Source organism: Triticum urartu, chromosome 7 (genome assembly GCF_003073215.2).
Source record: "Triticum urartu cultivar G1812 chromosome 7, Tu2.1, whole genome shotgun sequence".
Classification (NCBI taxonomy): Eukaryota; Viridiplantae; Streptophyta; class Magnoliopsida; order Poales; family Poaceae; genus Triticum; species Triticum urartu.
In genome coordinates, this window is record NC_053028.1 from 318,022,806 (window position 1) to 318,035,214 (window position 12,409).

The 12,409-nt window shown below is 47.3% G+C and overlaps 1 protein-coding gene across 2 annotated transcripts; it reads left to right on the forward strand.

Moving 5' to 3' along the window:
• Positions 1-6,933: 6,933 nt before the first annotated feature.
• Positions 6,934-9,449, forward strand: LOC125522795 (60S ribosomal protein L13-1-like). Of its 2 annotated transcripts, none has more exons than XM_048687826.1 (5): positions 6,934-7,106; positions 7,409-7,536; positions 8,207-8,340; positions 8,876-9,034; positions 9,121-9,449. In XM_048687826.1, exons 2-5 carry the CDS (start codon positions 7,428-7,430, stop codon positions 9,343-9,345), a joined length of 627 nt encoding a protein of 208 aa, XP_048543783.1. In that variant the 5' UTR covers positions 6,934-7,106; positions 7,409-7,427; the 3' UTR covers positions 9,346-9,449. The 2 variants fall into 2 exon arrangements, with proteins under 2 accessions (XP_048543783.1, XP_048543784.1); XM_048687827.1 differs by having other exon boundaries at positions 6,962-7,108; positions 7,414-7,536.
• Positions 9,450-12,409: the final 2,960 nt, after the last annotated feature.

A 12,409-nucleotide genomic window follows, 5' to 3' on the forward strand; every position in this document is an offset into this window, starting at 1 on the left:
TGGTTATTATTATATTTCTTTGTTCATGATAATTGTCTATTGTTCATGCTATAATTGTGTTATCCGGAAATCGTAATACATGTGTGAATACATAGACCACAACACGTCCCTAGTGAGCCTCTAGTTGACTAGCTCGTTGATCAAAAGATAGTCATGGTTTCCTGACTATGGACATTGGATGTCATTGATAACGGGATCACATCATTAGGAGAATGATGTGATGGACAAGACCCAATCCTAAGCTTAGCTCAAAGATCGTGTAGTTCGTTTGCTGTAGCTTTTCTGAATGTCAAGTATCATTTCCTTAGACCATGAGATTGTGCAACTCCCGGATACCATAGAAATGCCTTGGGTGTGCCAAACGTCACAACGTAACTGGGTGGCTATAAAGGTACATTACAGGTATCTCCGAAAGTGTCTGTTGGGTTGGCACAAATCGAGACTGGGATTTGTCACTCCATATGACGGAGAGGTATCTCTGGGCCCACTCGGTAATGCATCATCATAATGAGCTCAATGTGATCAAGTGGTTCATCACGGGATCATGCATTACGGTACAAGTAAAGTGACTTGTCGGTAACGAGACTGAACAAGGTATTGGGATACCGACGATCGAGTCTCGGGCAAGTAACGTACCAATTGACAAAGGGAATTGTATACGGATTGATTTAATCCTCGACATCGTGGTTCATCCAATGAGATCATCGTGGAGCATGTGGGAGCCAACATGGGTATCCAGATCCCGCTGTTGGTTATTGACCGGAGAGGCTTCTCGGTCATGTCTGCGTGTCTCCCGAACCCGTAGGGTCTACACACTTAAGGTTCGGTGACGCTAGGGTTGTAGAGATATTAGTATGCAGTAACCCGAAAGTTGTTCGGAGTCCCGAATGAGATCCCGGACATCACGAGGAGTTCCGGAATGGTCCGGAGGTAAAGATTTATATATAGGAAGTCCAGTTTCGGCCAGCGGGAAGGCTTCGGGGGTTACCGGTATTGTACCGGGACCACCAGAAGGGTCCCGGGGGTCCACCGGATGGGGCCACCTATCCCGGAGGGCCCCATGGGCTGAAGTGGCGTGGGAACCAGCCCCTGATGGGCTGGTGCGCCCCACCCAAGGGCCCAAGGCACCTAGGGTTGGAAACCCTAAGGGGTCGTTGCCCCTCGAGGGGGCATGCGCCCCCTGGTTGGAAACCCTAAGGGGGCCGTTGCCCCCAGGGGCTGCCCCCCCTTTTAGATGGGATCTCCAAGGGGGCATGCACCCCCCTAGCCCCTATATATAGTGGAAGGGAGGGAGGGCAGCCGCACCTTGCTCTTGGCGCCTCCCTCTCCGTCCGTAACACCTCTCCTCACCGCTTGTGCTTGGCGAAGCCCTGCCGGGATCCTGCTGCATCCACCACCACGCCGTCGTGCTGCTGGATCTTCACCAACCTCTCCTTCCCCCTTGCTGGATCAAGAAGGAGGAGACGTCTTCCCAACCGTACGTGTGTTGAACGCGGAGGTGCTGTCCATTCGGCACTTGGTCATCGGTGATTTGGATCACGGCGAGTATGACTCCATCATCCCCGTTCACTTGAACGCTTCCGCTCGCGATCTACAAGGGTATGTAGATGCACTCCTATTCCCCCCGTTGCTAGAATACTCCATAGATTGATCTTGGTGATGCGTAGAAATTTTTTAATTTCTGCTACGATCCCCAACAACTTTAACACACATCTGGGTGGATTGGTTTGTGGGCACATGGGGAAATCCAGTGTTGTCCAAAGGAGAATCCCGGGGTATCCGTGTGATTTTTCCTATGGTTCGCCACCCAGGCTCAAAGGGATCATTATGTTATTTCATGTTGGAAACTTCCGTGTGCGGCCACAAGCCATTATGGGCTCTGGCATAGTTGAATAAGTTGTGGGAATCCTTTCCATGATGGGCTAGCAGATGTAGGGGATTGTAGGTGTACGCGCCCATCTATCAGTTCAGGGGACCTCTTCGGAAAGACTGTGTCTCGGTCATCCATTTCTCAAACATCATGCAGTGCGAGAAATTCAACGGAGGAGATCGAGTCTTGTGGGGAAAAGTGCGCAAACCTCTGCAAAGTGTATAAACTAATCATGGTTAGTCGTGTCCCCGGTTATGGACATCTTGAGTATCTGGTGCTTGAATTACTATGTTGATCTCATCACTTTACTTAATTTCACTTGTTGGGTTAATGATTATTAATTTGGAATTGAGATGGGGTTACCATTCTCAATGTTTTCAACAAACTTTGTAGTTAAATAAAATCTATTCCTTTGTTGTAGGGAAAAACTAGCTTTATGCAAATGATAACCATAGAGCCTCCACCAACCATATATGCATATAGTTATAGCTGTTACTTGTTCATTGCTCTATAGTGTTATATTGCCAGCATATTCCATGTGCTTACCTACACAGGCTGCAACGTATTATGTTGCAGAGTTTTCATACGAAGAGTAAGGTGCGCTAGGTCGTTGTCGTGCACTCAGCTATGTTGTTGGAGTTGACGGACTCATTTACCTTTGAAGCTTCCGCTGTTATCTTAATTAGATGGCCTTCAGCCATATTATTGTAATAAGTTCTCTTTTGGGAGATTCGATGTAACAAGTGTGTGATTGAACTATGTTATAAATCCTCGAGTACTATGTGTGAGCATTATCGATCCAGGGATGACACTTATACACAGAGATTTGACCGTTTGAGGTCAGATCGCTACATACCTTTTTGCCCGGTAGTTGCAATGGTCTTCTAGTTGTACAATGATGATCCCGTGTCGATCATCTTCCAGCACATTGCCTATTGCTACTAGTTTGGTAGTTGAAATGGTACTCATGTAGCTGTTATGGACCGACTGGCTATTTGAACTCTGGGAATGATCTTTTGGGTGAAATTAATGCTTCAGCTACCATAAGCACAAGTCTGTTTTTTCTCTTGTAAGTTTTCTTCAATTCTGAATCAAAATTCAACCAAGTGGGCATACATTTTTGGTCCAAAAACTATAATCACGCCTGTTCTTGGAATTCTTCAATCTCTTTCTAAAAAAATCCTATCCTAAATAATCCCCAAATAGGGTCCATGTTTGAATTGTGAGCTCTGTCATCTCAAGAATATCACAGTCTTTGTTGAAATACATGTTTGCTCCATGATGTAACATGACTCCTCTAGAGTCATGACCGTGCATCTTGCTGAGTGAACATGTGAGTGGAAATATTCGAAACACAAATGCATGACCTCTGTTCCATATAGAGCCATGCCTCTCCTAGAGTTACAACCATACCTCCCGACAAATATATGGCACTTGAATAAATTTTGAATGATAAAGACACAACCGTGCATCTTTTTCATATGCAAGCGCGCCTCTCGTAGCTGTAAAGTTGTGCTTCTCTAAGTGAATGTGTAACTACAAAAAATTTCAAACACAGTAGCAACATTTGAAATGCAAAGGCACGGCCATGACACTTCTTAATATAGCAGCGTGACTCCAATAACTTCACAACAGTGCCTCTTTGAGTAAACATGTTAGTGTAAAATACTTGAAACATAAACACATGATCGTGACTCTGTTGCATGTCCAACCATGTGCCTCGACTAGCTTCACGCCTGTGCCTCTCTCAATAAACATGTTAACGGTAAAATATTTAGAACAAAGACGCACAACCGTCACTCTCCTGCATGTACAACAATGCCTAGACTAGGTCCACGAACATGCCTCTATGAGTAAATGTGTCTCTACTTAATATAATACAGTGTCATGGCTAACTTGACGATCATGCCTCACTGGCTAACCATGTCAGCACAAACATTTGGAACAAAGAGGCACGCCCATGACTTTGTTGCATATACAACCGTGCCTCGAGTAGCTTCACGATCGTGCCTCTCTCAGTAAACATCTTAGCGTAAATTTTTTTGGAACATAGACGCATGATCGTGCCTCTACTTCCGATAAAACCATGTATCTCATAACGACATTTCCGTGCCTCTCGCCATGCGAACGTGTGATTAGAAACACTACAAACATAGATGAACAACCGTGCCTTTTCTCAATATGGAATCATGCCTCTCCTGAAGTCAAGGCCGTGCCTCCCTAGTAATACATGTCCTTTGGAGACATTTGAAAGACAAAGGCAATGTATGTGCCTATCTCCATATGGAAGCTGCCTCCCATAGCTTTAAGGCTATGCCTCGCTAAGTGAATGTGTAACCAGAAAACATTTAAAACACAGGGGCATGGGCGTGGGTGTGCTCCATGTGCTTATACATTTCAAACACAAAATGCATGGTCGTGCCTCTAGTACCTTAACAGTGATGCCTCTCTGAGTGTACATGCCACTGTATACATTTCGAACACAAAAGCACGTCTGTACCTCTACTTTATGAATAACCGTGCTTCTAGTATCTTCATGACCCTGCTTCTTCGAGTATACGTATCAATGGAAACATTTGAAACAAACAAACACGACTGTGCCACTAATTTATGCATAATCGTATCTCTACTAGCTGCACGACCGTGTCTCTCCGAGTGTCCATGTCGGGGGAAACATGGACAACACAAAGGCACACACATGCCTCTGATTTATGTATAACCATGCCTCTCGTAGATTGATATCTGTCCCAAAAAACATTTAAAACACAAATGCATAGTCGTGCCTCTTCTACGTGCGTAGAACAACGATGAATAATTGGGTTCATATTAGTTTTATATATCTAAATAACACTATATTCTACCATATATTTTAAATAACGTCTGGATACCACTATAAGCTACATAACTGTTCCACTTCACAGTCTATAAGTAACATCACCGTGGCAGAAGGCTGAAGATAACAACAAGATTCCAATCACACTCTTTCTAGGTTATAGGCACCAAGCTATTTACTTCCATAGACGATGCTTGAAGAAAATCACTGAAACCTTCCTTCTTGAACACCATTCTACCACCCAAGCCAATGAAGTACGAACAAGGAGTGCTCACATATATATCATCATCGCGATAATCCAAAGTAACTTCAAGAGTTAAAAAGCCAGACCTAGAAACTGGCACCAATTTCTTCAAACTCCTCACAACCATGCTCGGAATAACCTAACAAAAACACTAAATTATTAGAATTAACAAAACTAAAAGGCTATAAAAGAGCAAATAATAAATAATAAATAAATAGAAAATAAAAAACACAGGAAAAAATCTGACCATATGATGACCATTAACATTCATGGAAGTAATCCTATGAACGAGAGGAAAAGAGTATATAGTTGTCATCAAAGAGTTGTCGTGAAAATACAACTGCTAATAATTCAGATTGACATCACAAGTATAAAAACAAGTGCCAGCATGTTCCCTCTCATATTCACTCAGACCCTCGAGTGCTAAAAAATAAATTTAATAGGTTCAAGGGAACGGCAAAACATGTCAGGAGAAACAAGGTAAAAATTTCCTTAAAAATAAACCTTACCAACAAAGGATAGAGGGAACAACATATCTCCACCTCGATAAAAATAAACACCAATCAACGTTCCACAGTGCTCGAGCCTAACAGTCATTATGTCATGATGACCGAGACCATAATCAGTCACCAGTCCCTCCCAGGAAGGACCATGGAATTTGCTTCTCATCCGACCATGACTAAACAAAACATCATATAATTCTCATATAATTCGCCCTCACTGGTGTGAAGAGCAAACTCGGTATTTTTGTCACCCCTCCGAATGGCTAAAGCCCTTTATTGCTCAGTGTGCTGAGCAAGATGAGCTCTAACACTACACGGAACATACCGCAAAAAGAATCAAAACAACCATCATATTCAAATAAGACAAGACATAAAATACCTTCCATTGAAAACACCACCACCAACACTAAAAGAAATAACCATGTGCGCCACCTCAATTTTTAACACCAAAGCATGAACAAATAAAAAATGTTAATCTTACAGCACGCCTCGAACATGGCCTATCCAGCACCATGGTGAACACATCTGTAGAAGAGTCAAAAGAGGAACAAAGGCCACTTGGCATACAGCAAAAAGGGCAAGCCATACATGCAAAGAACACAATGATTACTAAGAATTGATTGCAGAACCGAGTTGAAAGTTGACATTTGATAGCGTTGGAAGCTTTCACCCATAATCACCCCATAAATCTCCATTGCCCGGAAATATAATGGAAAAAATAAAGGAAAACAAACAAGAACTAGGGAATCAACGGAGAACACAATTACCGTCGGCAAACAAGGGCCGCCATAGCCAGGCGATAGCATAATTAGATCGGTAGACGTATGTATCGGGTTGCTGCCAAGGGACTGGATCATCAAATCGATGACACTGAGGACCTCGTCGTCGTGGGTGGTGGCGCGAAGAGAGTCAGCCTGGGCGCGGAGGGAGATAGCCTAGGCATGGTACATGGCGGCCTCGTCACAGTAGGAGTCGGCGTTGTCGCGGGCGGCGCTGATGGCTCGGATGGAGGAGGAAGAGCTCCGCTTGGTCGAGGAGAACGTCGCAGCCGCGGTCCTCGGGTGGATGACAGTGGAGGCGCGGCGCCGGCGGCTAGCGGCGGGGACGACGACGGGGGCGAGGACAGCGACGCCGGACAAAAAAGGAAATAGAGCAAAAAGGCTAGACGTCGGCGTTGGGGATGGCACCACAAGAGAGAAACATATCAAAATTATAATAGAAACCTTAAATGTTTAAGGACTAACGTGAAAACAGAGAAAACTAGAAAACGAAAATCGAAAACCAGAAAACACGGGAAAGCTCCTCCACACGACAAGTGTCACGCGCGGAGCAATCCGGAAAAGTCTACCGAACGTCCAGAACGCAACGCTTGTCAAGCATGGAGTACCCCCGACTGATCTTTGCGGGGTTACTCCTCAACTATTGATTTCGGTGGAATAAAGGATGAAAGGAGGCCTCCGGTGGCACACGAGCACAACAAATTCCGTAGGCTCTCTCACTGGGCTGTATCCCTCGGCCCACTTGGCGCAACAGCTCGGATGATCAAAAGATCTCGGCCGTCCAAGCTAGGGATCGCTTATAAACACCCAACCCTAGCCTAAACCCCCGCTCCCCTCCCGCCGCATCCTCTTCGTCCTCCCCTCCGCCGCAGTGCAGGTTCGTTCCGTTCGCTCTGTCGCTCGCCTCATCTCACCTTCCCCGTCCCGTGGAAGTCATCTCCTGTATCCCGGTGAATAGATCTTGCCCGGATTCCATGTCGCTCTGGTTCTTCGCGCGGTAGCAGTAGGTTCCTGATTTCCTCACGGATGCGTAGTGTTAGTTTATGATCCGCCACGCGTTCATGATCTTGCTTGTTAGCATGCGCACTCATGCCGTATTTCTCAGTAGTTTGGAGAGGTGACAACTTGTTGGGATCGTTTAGCTCGCGTGTTTACGTTGGTGTGGTGGATCGTGTGCAGGTAAGAAGAAGGGGTCGAAATGGTGAAGCACAACAATGTTATCCCTAACGGCCACTTCAAGAAGCATTGGCAGAACTATGTCAAGACCTGGTTCAACCAGCCTGCCCGCAAGCAGAGGCGCCGCATTGGTGAGCAACCCTGCTCTTACATTGTTGCGTGTTTATCAGTCACACACTTGTAACTGTACATGTCATGCATCACGCGACGGTTATTGCAGTGATAATTAAGTGCTTAAATTCTGGTTAGTTAATTTATTACCCCTGCTAGAGTGATAGACAGCTATATGTGGTTGATTTTATCCCATATTGCGTGATCACATTGGCTCTCTGTCCTTCATCACCACCATTTGTATACACGTTTAACAGTGCATATTTGCTAGTAATCTAATAGAAATGAATGTTGTCCTTGGAAGTTATACCTGTGCTGAGTGTTCTGTTGAAAGTATTCTTGCTTATTTAGGCACCTCAATTATCTCCCGGCAGTATTCCTCGCCAGCTCAATCAATTGTTTCCAGCAAACCTACCCTGAACTTTTGTACACAAACCCAACACAACTGTTAGATATATCTGTTCAATACCATTTCTGTATTGATTTCTTTAGAATTTTGGTGTACCTGACTCCATGCATGGAGTGGTATGACTCAGCATGTCTTAATATGCACACACTTGATCTTTAACATGTGATGATATGCCTGTGATGCTGCTCAGCAACACTAGCCAGCTACCAACTTTTGGGGGGCTTGTGTTTTTGCTGCCTGACTAATTTTGAATAACCAACGTACAATTTGTATTTGTTCAGCTCGTCAAAAGAAGGCTGTGAAGATCTTCCCTCGCCCTACATCTGGTCCTCTTCGTCCCATTGTGCAATGCCAGACTCGGAAGTACAACATGAAGGCAAGGGCTGGGAGAGGCTTTACCCTTGAGGAGCTGAAGGTGACTTGTTTCTTCTATACCGTAAAAATCCTTTAAATCATGTCACTTTCTCTGGTTTGCCTTTTTTTATTAAATGCGGGAGAAAATCAATATACCCCTTGTTCAGTAAATATGTGTGGTTTTGTTTCTGCATCAGTTGCTGTCATGCGTGTTTCTGGTAAATTGTCCTTATATTCGGCATTTGTTTTTTGTTATTAGTAAGTACTCATATTAGCAATAGTTTATTGTTCTTCCCTTTCTATAAGTGATGAACTGATGTTTGGCATGCAGACTCATATGCTAGCTTGCCGTGCCTTTAGTGTATCCTCCTTGCAATCCGATTATTCTGTCCAGATGCTGCTGTCATTTCTCATGTACTCCCTCCGTCCCAAAATTCTTGTCTTAGATTCGTCTAGATACGGATGTATTTAATACTAAAACGTGGCTTGAAACATCCGTATTTAGACAAATCTAAGACAAGAATTTTGGGACAGAGGGAGTATTATGTATCGTACTGTATCTTTCTGCTAATGTTAATTTATGCTGTAATTTGCAGTCAGCGGGCATCCCGAAGAAGCTAGCTCCTACTATTGGCATTTCTGTGGACCACCGACGTAAAAACCGGTCACTTGAGGGTATGCAGTCAAACATTCAGCGACTCAAGACTTACAAGGCCAAGCTGGTTATCTTCCCAAGGTGTGCTCGCAAGGTTAAGGTATGACTGGAGTTTATTGTTTGTGTACACCATTTTATATTTTCTTATGTATTCTTCTGTTCATGACCATTATGCTCTTGTCTTAGGCTGGTGATTCTACCCCTGAGGAACTTGCCACAGCCACCCAGGTCCAGGGTGACTACTTGCCTATTACTCGTGGTGAGAAGCGCTCGGTTGAGCTCATGAAGGTCACTGAGGAGATGAAGGCGTTCAAGGCCTACGGCAAGCTCCGTGTTGAGAGGATGAACCAGCGCCAGCTCGGTGCCCGCACGAAGAAGGCTGCCGAGGCAGAGAAGGAAGAAAAGAAGTGATAAGATATTTTGTTTCATTCTGCAGCTAGTGAATGTTATCATTGGGAACTTGTTCTAAATTTTGTTTTGGGGCTGGAAATAGAGACCACCGGATGGCTTTGATACCTGCTACTTGTTTGCATGATATGCTGTTCAGTGTTCCCCTCGTTGGCGTAATTTGTGGAGGTCAAGCAGTATTATTCTCTGATTTATACCCAAAATGCACTGGTCAAGCTATGACTGTTGCATTTCGTAAATTTTTTGGTGGAAGACTGACGGTTTGAATTAAGAGCAAGTTGCCATTTGGACCGGACATGGAGTATCTACACTCAGCTCAAAACTCTTGTGAACAGTAAAATAAAAAGTAGTAAAATAGTCCAAAATTTCTGATTTTCTTGACGACAAACTATGCTGAATTATCTTCTTGTGTCCAAATTTTGGTGATGAAATAACATTCGTGGACATCTGGGCAAAAATAACAAAATCAACACTCCAAAACTAGTCTTTTTGGATTATCGGTTTTGTTATTTTAGCCTAGATCTCCATGAATGTGATTTCATCTGTGAAAAATAACAAAATCAACACTCCAAACCTAGTCTTTTTGGATTATCGGTTTTGTTATTTTAGCCTAGATCTCCATGAATGTGAATGTGATTTCATCACGACAATTTGCATGCAGAAAACTACTCCCTCCGTTTCATATTAGTCGGATTGTATCTAGATGTATTTCAGTGCTAGATACATCCGTTTGAGCGACGACTAATATGGAACGGAGGGAGTAGCAGTGGTTGTCGTAAAAGCAAAAGTAATCTGTTTTTTGTTTTGTTTTTCTTCTTCGGTTTTTGTTGGCATTGGATGCTATACAAAGAAAACAAATTTCAGTAGCAATAATCTTCCTGGTCTGGCATTCTACATTGCGCCCGCTAGTGCCTGCCTGGCTTTGGTCGTCACGGCTCATGTCATCCGAACCTCACGAGGTGAAGCTTGCATAGAAATCTCCGCTCCTCGGGAGCCAGCCTGAGGAGGCCGTCCCTCGTGGAGGTCTTGGTGTTGTCCGCCTCGCGAGGCTTGGCCCCTCACGAGGGTCTTGGGTTGTTGATGCTGAAGCTGGGCCGTAGTAGGCCGCTGATGAGCCACGACGTGGGCCGCAGGTAGGCAAGTCTGGGTACCCCCATTTCCAGAACGCCGACAGTAGCCCCCGGGCCCAAGGCACGCTCGAATTTGGCTTCGAGGTGAAGCCAAGGGACAAGTGCGGAGCGCCGCGGGCCCTAACCGCCTGCGGCCTTGGTTGACGCGCGGCGATTGATGGTACGTGGGCATCTCCGCTCCCGCGCGCGGCCTCGGCAACTGTTTCAGGCTGACAAAAGGCTGGTGCTTGGTGCGGAGCCTTCATTGCCTTTCCTTCGTCTTGCTCCAGATCCCTTTCTTCCTCTGCTCCAAGCGCCTCCAGATCCGCTGAATCCTTTCCATGAACTTGCCGTCGATGGCCACTGACAAGGAGAAACCTTCGGCTTCAGCTTCGCGCCCGGCTTCTTGGTTCGAGCCGGCCCTGAGCGCGTCCACCATCGCAGAAGAGAAGCACCTCGCCGCCTGCTCCTGCTAACGGCGGGCGACGCCAATGAGGGGGGGAGAGATGGCGCTCCGAGTCGGCTCTGCCAAGCCGGAAACCTTGGGTGACACCTTCTACCCCTTCTTCCTGCACATCGTCCTTGCTGGGTTGGTTCCCCCTTTCTCTAGTTTTTTCTACGCCATCCTCCGCCATTACGGGCTCCCACGCCCTCCATCTTCATCCCAACTCCATCCTCCTCCTGTCGATCTTCGCCTTCTTCTATGAGGCATTCGTGGAGGTGATGCCCTCCGTCGCGCTGTCCCGCCATTTCTTCCACCTCCGGATAAGCGGCGGCCAGTGCTTGGGGTGTGCCAACTTCATTGCGGCCAACGGCAGCAACGCGATTTCTCCGGCCGGGAAGAAGGTGGAGGTCTTCGAAAACAAGTGGATCTTCATGGACGCCAAGCGCACCCACGCCCGGCTGGAGCTACCGACCGCGCTGCTAACGCCTCTGGAAGGATGGGCCCACGAGAAGCTCACCGACCACCGGGCAGAGCTGTTGCTGGAGAAGATGAAGGCTGACCTGAAGGCGGAGAAGCTGACAGGGGCCATGATCATCAAGGAGTTCCTAACGCAGCGCCTGGCTCCGCTCAAGGCGCACTCGCGCCCCCCTGTGGAAATTCAAGGGCGCGGAAGACGACCTTCGGTTGCGCCCGGACAACCTGCCTGACGAGGAGCTGAGCAAGGTCGTGCGCACCTTGCCCGGGAAGGACCAGGGTTGCCCCCAGACTCCCATCTCCTACTGTACCGCCGCACTGATGGAGAGAAGGTGGCCGCGGCCATGCCCACCTCCAAAGAGCGTGGGCTTGTGCCGCTGAAGCCTTCTCTGCCCCCCGGCTCCCCGGTGCCATTGTCCTCCGGCGAGCCCGAGGAGGAGGCGAGGTCGGACTCAGAGGCGACCCTAGAGGAGGGGGGAGACTTCTCCCCCGCGGCAGACAGATCTTCACCGCAGCCTTTCTGATGACGACGATGCCGTCAAGCACCCAGTCAGGGAGTCGTCGCTCTCCACCGGGGTAACGACGAGGTTCGGGGGTACCCCCGGAAGAGGCTGGGGCAGGGGATCCCGAAGAGGGATAGGTCGGCGCTGATTCCTCCGGGCAGTGGCTCCACTTCGCCGCGGGCCACCACCGCCACAGAGCCGGCCGCGCGCTCGTGCGCCCCTCAGAGGGCGATGACGCCCATGCGCGGGAAGCTTGCACTCCTGAGCAGGAAGAGGGAGTATATCGCCGAGGATCAGTAAGTGTATCTCCTTGCCCTTGCTCTTTGATCTTGACGCAGTACTCAATGTCTCCATCTTGATGCCAGGCTAATGTCGGTGGCGAAGAGGAAGAAAGAGGATGCCGGGGCCGCCAAGGCCAAGTGACCTGTCATGGTCGCCACGACTCTGGCGCGGAAGGACGAGGCTGCCTCCCATGCCCCTGCGGCGAGGTCATCCTCCCGAGGCTCTGGAGCCCAGCCTCAGGAGAAGATGGTCCT